The sequence below is a fragment of the Oncorhynchus masou genome, chromosome 3, assembly GCF_036934945.1.
Source record: "Oncorhynchus masou masou isolate Uvic2021 chromosome 3, UVic_Omas_1.1, whole genome shotgun sequence".
In the NCBI taxonomy this organism is placed as follows: Eukaryota; Metazoa; Chordata; class Actinopteri; order Salmoniformes; family Salmonidae; genus Oncorhynchus; species Oncorhynchus masou.
The window spans coordinates 14135261-14153195 of record NC_088214.1 but is presented as its reverse complement, the minus strand read 5'-3'; the positions used below and the strand labels follow the sequence as shown (position 1 = coordinate 14153195).

The 17935-nt window shown below is 43.2% G+C and overlaps 1 protein-coding gene across 1 annotated transcript in view; it reads left to right on the top strand.

Moving 5' to 3' along the window:
• The first annotated feature begins 973 nt into the window (after positions 1-973).
• LOC135510677 (semaphorin-6B-like) overlaps positions 974-17935 on the top strand; it is a 37215-nt gene continuing 20253 nt past the window's right edge. Inside the window, exons 1-4 of the mRNA XM_064931779.1 lie at positions 974-1091; positions 9086-9197; positions 9438-9498; positions 9789-9851. Of these exons, the coding sequence (XP_064787851.1) occupies positions 986-1091; positions 9086-9197; positions 9438-9498; positions 9789-9851 (342 nt within the window). The 5' untranslated portion in view covers positions 974-985. The remainder of the gene's footprint in view (positions 1092-9085; positions 9198-9437; positions 9499-9788; positions 9852-17935) is intronic.

Here is a 17935-nt window from a genome sequence, read left to right as displayed (position 1 = left end):
AGTGAAAGAGACATTTGTCTGGATAAGAGCCTCAACTGAATGACTAGTATTGTTGTGCATTACCAAGCATTGGGTTCTATAGAATAGATTACAAAGCATTGGGTTCTATAGAATAGATTACAAAGCATTGGGCTCTATAGAGTACATTACAAAGAATTGGGTTCTATAGAGTACATTACAAAGCATTGGGCTCTATAGAGTACATTACAAAGCATTGGGCTCTATTGAGTACATTACAAAGAATTGGGCTCTATAGAGTACATTACAAAGCATTGGGCTCTATAGAGTACAGTACAAATAATTGGGCTCTATAGAGTACATTACCAAGCCTTGGGCTCGATGGAGTACATTATAAAGCATTGGGCTCTATAGAGTACATTACCAAGCATTGGGCTCTATAGAGTACATTACCAAGCATTGGGCTCTATAGAGTACATTACCAAGCAGTGGGCTCTATAGTGTACATGGAGATATTGTCTAACTTATCTGTGACTTCCTCAGCTTGTCTGATGTTCTCCAGCTGCCTTCAGTCTTTCACTTTTTTTTTTTGGGGGGGGTTGCTATAGGGCCCAGCTTCTCTGTTATATAGGATGTTATGGTGTATGGCCCTGTAGGGTTCCCTCTATAGCAGTAGCCACTTCTCTCTATATAGGACTCTGGGGTGGTATATGGCTTAAGTCACCATGATCAGCTGGAAATGCTCAACAATATGTAGCCATTCTAAACAATAGGGCATATTGCATTTCATTTGGCACAGCCTTCTCCCCACGCTGCTCTGTGGACCATACTTTAGGTGCCAGGTCATTTGACCCTGCCTGAGTGCATGTGTACGTGTGTGTGTGCCCGTGTATGCAACCTATTGCAATCAATATCTCTCTACACCACCTATATAATGTACGGTGTGATTTGCAACTATAGGACTGGTCACTGATTATTCTCTCTTCTCTCTCTTTCTTTCCCTTTCTAGTGGCCGTGCTGTGCTGCCATGACAACCATGGCCCCTCCCCTCACGTTTCTCCTCCTTCTTCTCCGATTGGCTCACAGTTCTTTCCCAGAGGAGCCCGGTCCGCTCAGCTACGCTCCCTTAGAGGGTATGTGTCCTTCTCATTGTGTGTGTGTGTGTGTGTGTGTGTGTGTGTGTGTGTGTGTGTGTGTGTGTGTGTGTGTGTGTGTGTGTGTTTGCGCACGCATGTGTACTGAGTATACAAAACATTAAGGACACCTACTCTTTCTATGACAGACTGACCAGGTGAATCCAGAAGGATTTTTTAATGGGCAAGACAACAAATGTAAGGGCCTTTGAACGGGGTGCGGTGGCAGGTGCCAGGCACACCGGTTTGTGTCAAGAACTGCAACACTTCTGAATTTTTCACGCTCAACAGTTTCCCTTGTGTCTCAAGAATGGTCCACCACCCAAAGGACATCCAGCCAACCTGACACAACTGTGGGAAGCATTGGAGTCAACATGGTCCAGCTTCCTCGTGGAATGCTTTCGACACGTTGTTCAGTCCATGCCTTGATGAACTGAGGCTGTTCTGAGGGCAAAAGGAGGGGTGTAACCATAGCTGTGGGAAGTAGGGAGGCTGAGGGTGCTGCAGGAATCATAAAATATATACATTTTTTTTCTCACAAAGTGGTGCACTGGGCCTTTACTAGTATTAGGAAACCAATGTAGATGTCTGTAGTGCCAAAACTATTTCTCAGCATCTCCGCTTTAGCAAGAAAGTTACTTGAATAATGAAGAACAGTATCTAGCAGGATTCAATAGTTGGAATTGTAAGAGTTGTTGCCCAGTCCCTTTCTCTATGATGTCATTCTAATGGAATCCAGACAGAACAGAACCCTGTCCCTTTCTCTGTGATGTCATTCTAATGGAATCCAGAAAGAACAAAACCCTGTCCCTTTCTCTGTGATGTCATTCTAATGGAATCCAGAAAGAACAGAACCCTGTCCCTTTCTCTGTGATGTCATTATAATGGAATCCAGAAAGAACAGAACCCTGTCCCTTTCTCTGTGATGTCATTCTAATGGAATCCAGAAAGAACAGAACCCTGTCCCTTTCTCTGTGATGTCATTCTAATGGAATCCAGATAGAACAGAACCCTGTCCCTTTCTCTGTGATGTCATTCTAATGGAATCCAGAAAGAACAGAACCCTGTCCCTTTCTCTGTGATGTCATTCTAATGGAATCCAGAAAGAACAGAACCCTGTCCCTTTCTCTGTGATGTCATTCTAATGGAATCCAGATAGAACAGAACCCTGTCCCTTTCTCTGTGATGTCATTCTAATGGAATCCAGAAAGAACAGAACCCTGTCCCTTTCTCTGTGATGTCATTCTAATGGAATCCAGAAAGAACAGAACCCTGTCCCTTTCTCTGTGATGTCATTCTAATGGAATCCAGATAGAACAGAACCCTGTCCCTTTCTCTGTGATGTCATTCTAATGGAATCCAGAAAGAACAGAACCCTGTCCCTTTCTCTGTGATGTCATTCTAATGGAATCCAGATAGAACAGAACCCTGTCCCTTTCTCTGTGATGTCATTCTAATGGAATCCAGATAGAACAGAACCCTGTCCCTTTCTCTGTGATGTCATTCTAATGGAATCCAGAAAGAACAAAACCCTGTCCCTTTCTCTGTGATGTCATTCTAATGGAATCCAGACAGAACAAAACCCTGTCCCTTTCTCTGTGATGTCATTCTAATGGAATCCAGAAAGAACAAAACCCTGTCCCTTTCTCTGTGATGTCATTCTAATGGAATCCAGACAGAACAGAACCCTGTCCCTTTCTCTGTGATGTCATTCTAATGGAATCCAGAAAGAACAGAACCCTGTCCCTTTCTCTGTGATGTCATTCTAATGGAATCCAGAAAGAACAGAACCCTGTCCCTTTCTCTGTGATGTCATTCTAATGGAATCCAGAAAGAACAGAACCCTGTCCCTTTCTCTGTGATGTCATTCTAATGGAATCCAGATAGAACAGAACCCTGTCCCTTTCTCTGTGATGTCATTCTAATGGAATCCAGAAAGAACAGAACCCTGTCCCTTTCTCTGTGATGTCATTCTAATGGAATCCAGATAGAACAGAACCCTGTCCCTTTCTCTGTGATGTCATTCTAATGGAATCCAGAAAGAACAGAACCCTGTCCCTTTCTCTGTGATGTCATTCTAATGGAATCCAGAAAGAACAGAACCCTGTCCCTTTCTCTGTGATGTCATTCTAATGGAATCCAGATAGAACAGAACCCTGTCCCTTTCTCTGTGATGTCATTCTAATGGAATCCAGATAGAACAGAACCCTGTCCCTTTCTCTGTGATGTCATTCTAATGGAATCCAGAAAGAACAAAACCCTGTCCCTTTCTCTGTGATGTCATTCTAATGGAATCCAGACAGAACAAAACCCTGTCCCTTTCTCTGTGATGTCATTCTAATGGAATCCAGAAAGAACAAAACCCTGTCCCTTTCTCTGTGATGTCATTCTAATGGAATCCAGACAGAACAGAACCCTGTCCCTTTCTCTGTGATGTCATTCTAATGGAATCCAGAAAGAACAGAACCCTGTCCCTTTCTCTGTGATGTCATTCTAATGGAATCCAGAAAGAACAGAACCCTGTCCCTTTCTCTGTGATGTCATTCTAATGGAATCCAGATAGAACAGAACCCTGTCCCTTTCTCTGTGATGTCATTCTAATGGAATCCAGAAAGAACAAAACCCTGTCCCTTTCTCTGTGATGTCATTCTAATGGAATCCAGAAAGAACAAAACCCTGTCCCTTTCTCTGTGATGTCATTCTAATGGAATCCAGAAAGAACAAAACCCTGTCCCTTTCTCTATGATGTCATTCTAATGGAATCCAGACAGAACAGAACCCTGTCCCTTTCTCTGTGATGTCATTCTAATGGAATCCAGAAAGAACAGAACCCTGTCCCTTTCTCTGTGATGTCATTCTAATGGAATCCAGAAAGAACAGAACCCTGTCCCTTTCTCTGTGATGTCATTCTAATGGAATCCAGAAAGAACAGAACCCTGTCCCTTTCTCTGTGATGTCATTCTAATGGAATCCAGATAGAACAGAACCCTGTCCCTTTCTCTGTGATGTCATTCTAATGGAATCCAGAAAGAACAGAACCCTGTCCCTTTCTCTGTGATGTCATTCTAATGGAATCCAGAAAGAACAGAACCCTGTCCCTTTCTCTGTGATGTCATTCTAATGGAATCCAGATAGAACAGAACCCTGTCCCTTTCTCTGTGATGTCATTCTAATGGAATCCAGACAGAACAGAACCCTGTCCCTTTCTCTGTGATGTCATTCTAATGGAATCCAGAAAGAACAGAACCCTGTCCCTTTCTCTGTGATGTCATTCTAATGGAATCCAGAAAGAACAGAACCCTGTCCCTTTCTCTGTGATGTCATTCTAATGGAATCCAGAAAGAACAGAACCCTGTCCCTTTCTCTGTGATGTCATTCTAATGGAATCCAGATAGAACAGAACCCTGTCCCTTTCTCTGTGATGTCATTCTAATGGAATCCAGAAAGAACAGAACCCTGTCCCTTTCTCTGTGATGTCATTCTAATGGAATCCAGATAGAACAGAACCCTGTCCCTTTCTCTGTGATGTCATTCTAATGGAATCCAGAAAGAACAGAACCCTGTCCCTTTCTCTGTGATGTCATTCTAATGGAATCCAGAAAGAACAGAACCCTGTCCCTTTCTCTGTGATGTCATTCTAATGGAATCCAGATAGAACAGAACCCTGTCCCTTTCTCTGTGATGTCATTCTAATGGAATCCAGATAGAACAGAACCCTGTCCCTTTCTCTGTGATGTCATTCTAATGGAATCCAGAAAGAACAAAACCCTGTCCCTTTCTCTGTGATGTCATTCTAATGGAATCCAGACAGAACAAAACCCTGTCCCTTTCTCTGTGATGTCATTCTAATGGAATCCAGAAAGAACAAAACCCTGTCCCTTTCTCTGTGATGTCATTCTAATGGAATCCAGACAGAACAGAACCCTGTCCCTTTCTCTGTGATGTCATTCTAATGGAATCCAGAAAGAACAGAACCCTGTCCCTTTCTCTGTGATGTCATTCTAATGGAATCCAGAAAGAACAGAACCCTGTCCCTTTCTCTGTGATGTCATTCTAATGGAATCCAGATAGAACAGAACCCTGTCCCTTTCTCTGTGATGTCATTCTAATGGAATCCAGAAAGAACAAAACCCTGTCCCTTTCTCTGTGATGTCATTCTAATGGAATCCAGAAAGAACAAAACCCTGTCCCTTTCTCTGTGATGTCATTCTAATGGAATCCAGACAGAACAGAACCCTGTCCCTTTCTCTGTGATGTCATTCTAATGGAATCCAGAAAGAACAGAACCCTGTCCCTTTCTCTGTGATGTCATTCTAATGGAATCCAGAAAGAACAGAACCCTGTCCCTTTCTCTGTGATGTCATTCTAATGGAATCCAGATAGAACAGAACCCTGTCCCTTTCTCTGTGATGTCATTCTAATGGAATCCAGAAAGAACAAAACCCTGTCCCTTTCTCTGTGATGTCATTCTAATGGAATCCAGAAAGAACAAAACCCTGTCCCTTTCTCTGTGATGTCATTCTAATGGAATCCAGAAAGAACAAAACCCTGTCCCTTTCTCTATGATGTCATTCTAATGGAATCCAGACAGAACAGAACCCTGTCCCTTTCTCTGTGATGTCATTCTAATGGAATCCAGAAAGAACAGAACCCTGTCCCTTTCTCTGTGATGTCATTCTAATGGAATCCAGAAAGAACAGAACCCTGTCCCTTTCTCTGTGATGTCATTCTAATGGAATCCAGAAAGAACAGAACCCTGTCCCTTTCTCTGTGATGTCATTCTAATGGAATCCAGATAGAACAGAACCCTGTCCCTTTCTCTGTGATGTCATTCTAATGGAATCCAGAAAGAACAGAACCCTGTCCCTTTCTCTGTGATGTCATTCTAATGGAATCCAGAAAGAACAGAACCCTGTCCCTTTCTCTGTGATGTCATTCTAATGGAATCCAGATAGAACAGAACCCTGTCCCTTTCTCTGTGATGTCATTCTAATGGAATCCAGAAAGAACAAAACCCTGTCCCTTTCTCTGTGATGTCATTCTAATGGAATCCAGACAGAACAAAACCCTGTCCCTTTCTCTGTGATGTCATTCTAATGGAATCCAGAAAGAACAAAACCCTGTCCCTTTCTCTGTGATGTCATTCTAATGGAATCCAGACAGAACAGAACCCTGTCCCTTTCTCTGTGATGTCATTCTAATGGAATCCAGAAAGAACAGAACCCTGTCCCTTTCTCTGTGATGTCATTCTAATGGAATCCAGATAGAACAGAACCCTGTCCCTTTCTCTGTGATGTCATTCTAATGGAATCCAGAAAGAACAGAACCCTGTCCCTTTCTCTGTGATGTCATTCTAATGGAATCCAGAAAGAACAGAACCCTGTCCCTTTCTCTGTGATGTCATTCTAATGGAATCCAGATAGAACAGAACCCTGTCCCTTTCTCTGTGATGTCATTCTAATGGAATCCAGAAAGAACAAAACCCTGTCCCTTTCTCTGTGATGTCATTCTAATGGAATCCAGACAGAACAAAACCCTGTCCCTTTCTCTGTGATGTCATTCTAATGGAATCCAGAAAGAACAAAACCCTGTCCCTTTCTCTGTGATGTCATTCTAATGGAATCCAGACAGAACAGAACCCTGTCCCTTTCTCTATGATGTCATTCTAATGGAATCCAGACAGAACAGAACCCTGTCCCTTTCTCTGTGATGTCATTCTAATGGAATCCAGAAAGAACAGAACCCTGTCCCTTTCTCTGTGATGTCATTCTAATGGAATCCAGAAAGAACAGAACCCTGTCCCTTTCTCTGTGATGTCATTCTAATGGAATCCAGAAAGAACAAAACCCTGTCCCTTTCTCTGTGATGTCATTCTAATGGAATCCAGAAAAAACAAAACCCTGTTCTCAAACATTTACATCAAAAGGTGCAAATTTATGGGCAAAGACATAAAACATCCACATCAAATTAAATATTTTTCTTGATCAAATAATATGGAAGACAACCACTTTTTGTGCAGTATTCATTTACCGTCCTTACCAACCACTTAATGTAAATGTATATTACTGTATTGTACATAGACGGGTCATCTTGGTTTGTACCTGTAGACTTTGTACCTGTAGACTCCATCACCATGAAGAAATGACCAATACAGTAATTGAGTATATTGAGGCATCAAGTGGTTTGTGATGATATCAGACCGATATAGATGTCTTCAGCACAGTCATTATTTTTTGCTCATCCCCCCCATAAAAAAACACAGCACCACCACCACCAAACTACTTCCTGCGGCTATGATGCAAATCAATATTAGGAAGGTGTTCTTCATTTTTCAGTATACTCAGTGTGTGTATGTGTTTCTTTGGCCTGCATGCGTTTGTGTATGTATGGTATCTGTGCTGAATGACCCTTGGTGGATCTCTGTATTCCATCAGGCCAGAAAGGTCAGGGGTCACAGCCTTGGTCTGGAGCTGTTTTCACACGAAACAACCGTGTCACAGAGATAGATTGCAGAAGCACTGGGAAATGTGTTTCTCCTTGAGTGTGTGAACAAAATATATAATGTTCTCCCCTCCTCCTCTCCTTTGATTTAATATCATGGAGCTGCTATCTGAGGTCATTGCTTTGTCGCTGTTTTACTGCATATCTGATTGAGCATCAACCTAGTTCAAAAGGAGGGGGGTGTGAGAGGTGGAGAGAGAGAGACATGGGAGGACAGAGAGAAAAAGAGAGCAATCGAAGGAGGGAGGAGGTAGATAGTCAGAGAGGTGGAGATGGAAATAGAGAGTGGTGGAGATAGAGAGAGATTGAATAGAAGCAGAGGAGAGAGAGAGGGCAGAACGTTTGGAAATACGTAGATGGATGGATGTCTATTATGTCGCTCCCTGCAGTCAAGGACAATGAGACAGTGGTCCCACTCAATCCCCTGAAGAGGAGTCGTATGGAGATGTCACTATGTCCTCTCCACCTTCCCTGCAGTGTGTCCTGCCTGTCCTTCCATACTGTATGTGTCTGATCTATCCTCTCCTCCCCTCCTGCAGTGTGTTTTGCCTGTCATACTGTATATGTCTGATCTATCCTCTCCTCCCCTCCTGCAGTGTGCCCTGTCCTTCCATACTGTATGTGTCTGATCTATCCTCTCCTCCCCTCCTGCAGTGTGTCCTGCCTGTCCTTCCATACTGTATGTGTCTGATCTATCCTCTCTTCCCAACCTGCAGTGTGTCCTGCCTGTCATACTGTATGTGTCTGATCTATCCTCTCCTCCCCTCCTGCAGTGTGTCCTGCCTGTCATACTGTATGTGTCTGATCTATCCTCTCTTCCCCTCCTGCAGTGTGTCCTGTCCTTCCATACTGTATGTGTCTGATCTATCCTCTCCTCCCCTCCTGCAGTGTGTCCTGCCTGTCCTTCCATACTGTATGTGTCTGATCTATCCTCTCTTCCCAACCTGCAGTGTGTCCTGCCTGTCATACTGTATGTGTCTGATCTATCCTCTCCTCCCCTCCTGCAGTGTGTCCTGCCTGTCATACTGTATGTGTCTGATCTATCCTCTCTTCCCCTCCTGCAGTGTGTCCTGTCCTTCCATACTGTATGTGTCTGATCTATCCTCTCCTCCCCTCCTGCAGTGTGTTTTGCCTGTCATACTGTATGTGTCTGATCTATCCTCTCCTCCCCTCCTGCAGTGTGTCCTGCCTGTCCTTCCATACTGTATGTGTCTGATCTATCCTCTCCTCCCCTCCTGCAGTGTGTCCTGCCTGTCCTTCCATACTGTATGTGTCTGATCTATCCTCTCCTCCCCTCCTGTATCACTATCATTGTCTGTCTCCATCTTTCTGCCATCACTCTGTTTCTCCCTCCTCCGCCTTTCTCACTTTTCACTCTTCCCCTCCTAGCTTTTTTTCCTCCATCCTTCCTGTCTTTCTCTCTCCATCCCCTGTAATGTAATTAAATAGAGTATAAACAACTGTTTATTTCGCTCTCTCATCCTTCTTCTCAGTGGTGAGGAGGTACCCTGTGTTTGTGGGTAGAGCTCATCATTCCTCTCAGAGACAGGAGCTGCTCATTCAGACAGTGCTCCAGGTCAACCGCACTCTCTACATAGGAGCCAGGTAATAATCAGACACTGCCTGTACCCTACCTTACACACTGTACACAGTACCCTACCTTACACACTGTACCCTACCTTACACACTGTACACAGTACCCTACCGCACACACAGTACCCTACCTTACACACTGTACACAGTACCCTACCGTACACACTGTACACAATATATAGTTGTTTCATGATCAGATACACTGTAAAATACTGAAAACGTCTTTGTTTTTCTCCTGTGTTTGTAAAACAGAGATGATCTATACAGAGTGGAGCTGGACAATATGTCAGGGGATGAAATGTTCTACAGCAAGGTGAGACAGACAGACAGACAGACGGACGGACGGACGGACGGACGGACGGACGGACGGACGGACGGACGGACGGACAGACGGAGACGGAGACACGGACGGACAGACAGACAGACAGACAGACAGACAGACAGACAGACAGACAGACAGACAGACAGACAGACAGACAGACAGACAGACAGACAGACAGACAGACACTAAGTGTATGACCTCGCTGATGTAACAAACACCTCTGATTAAATCAGATCCCAGTATGATTGTAACCCTCTGGTCATTTTGTGGTCCTCTGCTAGAAGCGGACGTGGGAATCCAATAAGAATGACATTCGAGTCTGCAGAATGAAGGGCAAACATGAGGTTAGTTCCCATTTCTAGCCCAGAGGGCAGCGTTTGTCAGTGGTTACTCACAGAAAAAAACTTTAGACTACAGTGTGTTGTTGGGGGTGCTGTGGGGTTATCGATTCTAGTAATCCTAATGACATGTTGTCCTGCAGTGAGAATGTGATACCTGCAACTGATCTGAGTGATGAGTAATATGGGGTGATACGATCAGGGAATAATGGAGGCCTAAGAGATAAAGGAGAGAGGGAGGATTGAGAGAGAAATATTTTACTTTTATCTGTCTTATTGGCAGAGAGTGGAGAAAGAAAGAGTGAGGGGGAAGAGAAGAAGTGGGGGACGAGGAGAGAGAAAATCAAGGAAGGAGAAAAAACAGCGAGCGAGGGAGAGAGAGAGATAATGAGATGGCTGTGTCACACAGCCCTGGGGTAGACCATGGAAATCCGGATGGAAGGGAGGGAAATGGGGAGAGATAGGGAGAGAGGGGGAGGGAGAGAGAGGGAGAGAAAGGGAAAGAGCGATCAGTGGAGTAAGCACTTGAGATATATAAATAGAGGTAGAAGACCAAACAGTCACAGATAAAAGGAGAGATAGAGAGACAGATTGAAGGTAAAGAGGAAGAGCGTGGGAAAGAGAAAGAGTTGTGTGACTTTAAGGTTGACAGATGAAAGGGAAAGAAACAAAAAGAGAAAGTAACAACATCAAAGGTTTGTGACATCAAAAGTGGAGAGAGACAAAGACAGACAGACAGAGAGTTTTGAGTTTTTATTAAAAAAACTTTATTTTATACTTAATAATGAACACAAATAATGGCACACTGTGCCTTTTCAGAAATTAAGCAACAAATGTGTCATTCCTAAATAAAAATAAATTAAATTAAAAAACATAGATATACGTTCTACAAAAAATTGTTTCCCCTCCTCCACAAAACAAACCGCTCCTTCATAATAATTTTGCACGCCCAATTTTTCAGTTTTTGATTTGTTAAAAAAGTTTGAAATATCCAATAAATGTCGTTCCACTTCATAATTGTGTCCCACTTGTTGTTGATTCTTCACAAAAAAATACAGTTTTATATCTTTATGTTTGAAGCCTGAAATGTGGCAAAAGGTCGCAAAGTTCAAGGGGGCCAAATACTTTCGCAAGGCACTGTATGTCTCTCCCTTTGGTTCCTTCCCTATATATGTCACTCCCTTTGGTTCCTTCCCTATATATGTCACTCCCTTTGGTTTCTTCCCTATATATGTCACTCCCTTTGGTTCCTTCCCTATATATGTCACTCCCTTTGGTTCCTTCCCTATATATGTCACTCCCTTTGGTTCCTTCCCTATATATGTCACTCCCTGTGGTTCCTTCCCTATATATGTCACTCCCTTTGGTTCCTTCCCTATATATGTCACTCCCTGTGGTTCCTTCCCTATATATGTCACTCCCTTTGGTTCCTTCCCTATATATGTCACTCCCTGTGGTTCCTTCCCTATATATGTCACTCCCTTTGGTTCCTTCCCTATATATGTCACTCCCTTTGGTTCCTTCCCTATATATGTCTCTCCCTTTGGTTCCTTCCCTATATGTCACTCCCTTTGGTTCCTTCCCTATATATGTCTCTCCCTTTGGTTCCTTCCCTATATATGTCTCTCCCTTTGGTTCCTTCCCTATATATGTCACTCCCTTTGGTTCCTTCCCTATATATGTCACTCCCTTTGGTTCCTTCCTATATATGTCACTCCCTTTGGTTCCTTCCCTATATATGTCTCTCCCTTTGGTTCCTTCCCTATATATGTCTCTCCCTTTGGTTCCTTCCCTATATATGTCACTCCCTTTGGTTCCTTCCCTATATATGTCACTCCCTGTGGTTCCTTCCCTATATATGTCACTCCCTTTGGTTCCTTCCCTATATATGTCACTCCCTGTGGTTCCTTCCCTATATATGTCACTCCCTTTGGTTCCTTCCCTATATATGTCACTCCCTTTGGTTCCTTCCCTATATATGTCTCTCCCTTTGGTTCCTTCCCTATATATGTCACTCCCTTTGGTTCCTTCCCTATATATGTCACTCCCTTTGGTTCCTTCCCTATATATGTCTCTCCCTTTGGTTCCTTCCCTATATATGTCACTCCCTTTGGTTCCTTCCCTATATATGTCTCTCCCTTTGGTTCCTTCCTATATATGTCACTCCCTTTGGTTCCTTCCCTATATATGTCTCTCCCTTTGGTTCCTTCCCTATATATGTCTCTCCTTTTGGTTCCTTCCCTATATATGTCACTCCCTTTGGTTCCTTCCCTATATATGTCACTCCCTTTGGTTCCTTCCCTATATATGTCACTCCCTTTGGTTCCTTCCCTATATATGTCTCTCCCTTTGGTTCCTTCCCTATATATGTCTCTCCCTTTGGTTCCTTCCCTATATATGTCACTCCCTTTGGTTCCTTCCCTATATATGTCACTCCCTGTGGTTCCTTCCCTATATATGTCACTCCCTTTGGTTCCTTCCCTATATATGTCACTCCCTGTGGTTCCTTCCCTATATATGTCACTCCCTGTGGTTCCTTCCCTATATATGTCACTCCCTTTGGTTCCTTCCCTATATATGTCTCTCCCTTTGGTTCCTTTCCTATATATGTCACTCCCTTTGGTTCCTTCCCTATATATGTCACTCCCTGTGGTTCCTTCCCTATATATGTCACTCCCTTTGGTTCCTTCCCTATATATGTCACTCCCTGTGGTTCCTTCCCTATATATGTCACTCCCTTTGGTTCCTTCCCTATATATGTCACTCCCTTTGGTTCCTTCCCTATATATGTCTCTCCCTTTGGTTCCTTCCCTATATATGTCACTCCCTTTGGTTCCTTCCCTATATATGTCACTCCCTTTGGTTCCTTCCCTATATATGTCTCTCCCTTTGGTTCCTTCCCTATATATGTCACTCCCTTTGGTTCCTTCCCTATATATGTCTCTCCCTTTGGTTCCTTCCCTATATATGTCACTCCCTTTGGTTCCTTCCCTATATATGTCTCTCCCTTTGGTTCCTTCCCTATATATCTCTCCCTTTGGTTCCTTCCCTATATATGTCACTCCCTTTGGTTCCTTCCCTATATATGTCACTCCCTTTGGTTCCTTCCCTATATATGTCACTCCCTTTGGTTCCTTCCCTATATATGTCTCTCCCTTTGGTTCCTTCCCTATATATGTCTCTCCCTTTGGTTCCTTCCATATATATGTCACTCCCTTTGGTTCCTTCCCTATATATGTCACTCCCTGTGGTTCCTTCCCTATATATGTCACTCCCTTTGGTTCCTTCCCTATATATGTCACTCCCTGTGGTTCCTTCCCTATATATGTCACTCCCTGTGGTTCCTTCCCTATATATGTCACTCCCTTTGGTTCCTTCCCTATATATGTCACTCCCTTTGGTTCCTTCCCTATATATGTCTCTCCCTTTGGTTCCTTCCTTATATATGTCACTCCCTTTGGTTCCTTCCCTATATATGTCACTCCCTTTGGTTCCTTCCCTATATATGTCTCTCCCTTTGGTTCCTTCCTTATATATGTCACTCCCTTTGGTTCCTTCCCTATATATGTCACTCCCTTTGGTTCCTTCCCTATATATGTCTCTCCCTTTGGTTCCTTCCCTATATATGTCACTCCCTTTGGTTCCTTCCCTATATATGTCTCTCCCTTTGGTTCCTTCCCTATATATGTCTCTCCCTTTGGTTCCTTCCCTATATATGTCTCTCCCTTTGGTTCCTTCCCTATATATGTCACTCCCTTTGGTTCCTTCCCTATATATGTCTCTCCCTTTGGTTCCTTCCCTATATATGTCACTCCCTTTGGTTCCTTCCCTATATATGTCTCTCCCTTTGGTTCCTTCCCTATATATGTCTCTCCCTTTGGTTCCTTCCCTATATATGTCACTCCCTGTGGTTCCTTCCCTATATATGTCACTCCCTTTGGTTCCTTCCCCAGGAGTCATTGTTTCTGTTTCATGTCTGTGTGTTGTTTGTGTTTATTTATTAAAACACTCACTCCCTGAACTTGCTTCCCGACTCTTAGCTCACTTGTTACAGTCCCCCAAAATGTTTTTAACAGTTGACATTTCTTTTCTGTTGCTTAGTGAAACCCCAAAATAAAAACAGTGTTATTGAAAATCTCCCCTACAGCTGTAAACAAGGACTACAGTATTTGAAAGAGGCTTTATCCTCTCACACTCCATAAAACAGTGAACATTTGTTTATCTTATGTTACAAAAAGGACATCTATCTGGACACCAATATCTGAGTTAATGACAGATACAAAAACATTAGCTGCAATGATGCCATGCAAAACCCTCTATTGCATGTCACTGGTGGCCTTTTGTAATGGTGGTTTGTACAGTGCTCTCCATGCTGGCTTTACCTTGTCACCAATGCCCAGTTTTACCCTCCAAGGAGTGTCTTTTCTATTCTTCAATTTATCTTTATTCAAATCCTTGACACACCCCCTATATAAGTCTTTCCCATTCACCTTATCCAAACCCACCTCTTCCAACCCTCTCAAATCCACTAATAACACCTTTCTTTCTGACTGGGATATTGGGTGTAATCCCTAGTGTTGGAAATGGGGCTTATTCATCTTGTGCCTTCTTCTTATGATTAAGCATATACCACTCTTCTACTGACAGAGCCTTCCGGCAGCTTTCCAGCAGTTGTGCGACAATTCTTTCCAACCTCAACCCGAAATATTCAGCCACCCGTCTGCCCTCCATTAAGGTGGGCCCAGCCATGGTCATGAACTGTTTTAGGCTGAGGATTTTGCCCTTCACCAGAATCTTGGAGAAATGTGGAACAGCTGCAGTTGCACAATCCAGTCTTGCCCCATACACCAGAGGTTCCTCCAGCAGCCAATGCTGGAGTGTGTCTGGACTCTGTTATTATGCTCCAAACCCTAAGGCCTCTGTAAAACGAAGGTACTACCCCCCCCCCCCTTGAAATCTGGCTACTACCAACCTAAAATAAATCCTTCTTTAAATCTAATCCCCCGACCTGCTGTAATACAGGACCTGTCACCCATCTCCTAGCAAGATGTAGAAGACCTTGTCCCTCCCTCCTCTTTTGACAAACACTTTGTGGAACCCAATGATATTTATCTCAAAATAAAATCTACAATAATCGCCTGTATCTTAGCCAGAAGGCCAGATGGTGGCTCTAAACATGACAACCGATGTCACGGTGCAGAGGCAACCACATTGTTAACAAAAATAGTGCGCCCCCTGCATGACATACGAGATAACAACCACAGCCATCTCCTCATCCTCCCTTCCACCATTTCAAGCACCCCATTCCAATTTGTTTCCATTGTCCCCTCATCCCTTAGGTACACTCCAAGATACTTAAAAACTCCCTTACACCATTCCAGCCCCCCCCCCCGGCAAAGCAATGATCCCTTCAAACCATTTTCAAATCTGTAAAGCTTTTTTTCCCCAATATACCTTTGCAGAGGATATTCCCCTAAACCGATCAACCAATTCTCCTTCCAGACTCACATTAAGCATCTCCAATCCAAAATTAAATCTAGAATCGGCTTCCTATTTAGCAACAAAGCATCCTTCACTCATGCTGCCAAACATACCCTCGTAAAACTGACCATCTTACCTATCCTCGACTTCGGTGATGTCATTTATAAAATAGCCTCCGACATTCTACTCAACAAATTGAATGCAGTCTATCACAGTGCCATCCGTTGTCACCAAAGCCCCATATATTACCCACCACTGCGACCTGTACGCTCTTGTTGGCTGGCCATCGCTTCATACTCGTCGCCAAACCCACTGGCTCCAGGTCATCTACAAGTCTCTGCTAGGTAAAGCCCAGCCTTATCTCAGTTCACTGGTCACCATAGCAGCACCCACCTGTAGCACGCGCTCCAGCAGGTATATCTCACTGGTCACCCCCAAAGCCAATTCCTCCTTCGACCACCTTTCCTTTCAGTTCTCGGCTGCCAATGACTGCCAACGAACTGCAAAAACCACTGAAGCTGGAGACTCTTATCTCCCTCACTAGCTTTAAGAACCAGCTGTCAGAGCAGCTCACAGATCACTGCACCTGTAAACAGCCCATCCAACTACCTCATCCCCATACTGTATTTATTTATTTATCTTGCTCCTTTGCACCCCAGTATCTGTACTTGCACATTCATCTTCTGCACATCTACCATTCCAGTGTTTAATTGCTTTATTGTAATTACTTCACAACCATGGCCTATTTATTGCCTTAACTCCCTTATTTGACCTTATTTGCACTCACTGTATATAGGCTTTTATTTTTTTTCTACTGTATTATTGACTGTATGTTTGTTTATTCCATGTGTAACTCTGTGTTGTTGTATGTGTCGAACTGCTGTCCTTTATCTTGGCCAGGTCGCAGTTGCAAAGGAGAACTTGTTCTCAACTAGCCTACCTGGTTAAATAAAGGTGGGAAAAAAACATGAGACTCAAACTATCCACCTCTGCCTGATTTTTCACTAAAATAGCATTGGCATAGGCTGAGACGAATAGGAGGAGTATCCTCTGAAAACCCCTTCAATGTGATGTCTAATGCTATTTAGTAGTGGCTCTATAAAGGTTGCATATATCATTCCTGACAAAGAACACCCCTGCCTAAAATCTCTACATACTTTAAAAGGAGCACTCAAGCCACCGTTCAATTTCAGCACACTTTCAATGTCACCATATATCACCCTGATCATGGCAATAAAACCAGAGCTGAAACTAAAAATATCTCAAAAGTGTGCCATAAGTATTGATGTTCAACTCGGTCAAATGCCTTTTCCTGATCAATTCAAATTAGACCAGCATCCAACCCAATGGCCCGAGAGACGTCCCAAAAATTCAGAATGGGGGAATGTTGTCCCCTATCTGCCTGCCGGGAACACAGTAGGACTGCTGGGCCTCCGACCGCAAGGCACTTCAGAGGGTAGTGCAAACAGCCCAGTACATCACTGGGGCCAAGCTTCCTGTCAACCAGGACCTCTAAAAGTGTTAAAGACTCGCCAAGTCTAGGTCCAAAAGGCTTCTAAACAGCTTCTAACCCAAGCCATAAGACTCCTGAACATCTAGTCAAATGGCTAACCAGACTATTTGCATTACCCCCCCCCCCCCATACCACTGCTACTCTCTGTTGTCGTCTATGCATAGTAACTGTAATAACTCTACCTACATGTACATACTACCTCACCTAACTGGTACCCCTTAGAACACTTTAATAACTCTACCTACATGTACATACTACCTCGCCTAACTGGTACCCCTTGGACCACTTTAATAACTCTACCTACATGTACATACTACCTCACCTAACTGGTACCCCTTAGAACACTTTAATAACTCTACCTACATGTACATACTACCTCACCTAACTGGTACCCCTTAGAACACTTTAATAACTCTACCTACATGTACATACTACCTCACCTAACTGGTACCCCTTAGAACACTTTAATAACTCTACCTACATGTACATACTACCTCACCTAACTGGTACCCCTTAGAACACTTTAATAACTCTACCTACATGTACATACTACCTCACTTAACTGGTACCCCTTAGAACACTTTAATAACTCTACCTACATGTACATACTACCTCACCTAACCAGTACACCTTAGAACACTTTAATAACTCTACCTACATGTACATACTACCTCACTTAACTGGTACCCCTTAGAACACTTTAATAACTCTACCTACATGTACATACTACCTCACTTAACTGGTACACCTTAGAACACTTTAATAACTCTACCTACATGTACATACTACCTCACCTAACCAGTGCCCCCTCTGTATATTGTTATTTTACTGCTGCTCTTTAATTACTTGTTACTTTTATCTCTTTTTCTTAGCCATATTTGTTTTAACTGCACTGTTGGTTAGGGGCTTGTAAGTAAGTCACTTTAAGGTCTCGCTATCCTGTTGTATTCGGCGCATGTGACTAATACAATTTGATTTGATTTGATAAACAAACATTAGAAAATCCCACTGGGGTTATTACACTTGATTTACAGACCTGAGATTGATGCTCAAAACAATAAAACCTATCTAACCTGGCCAGAGAGATGGTGTTCTC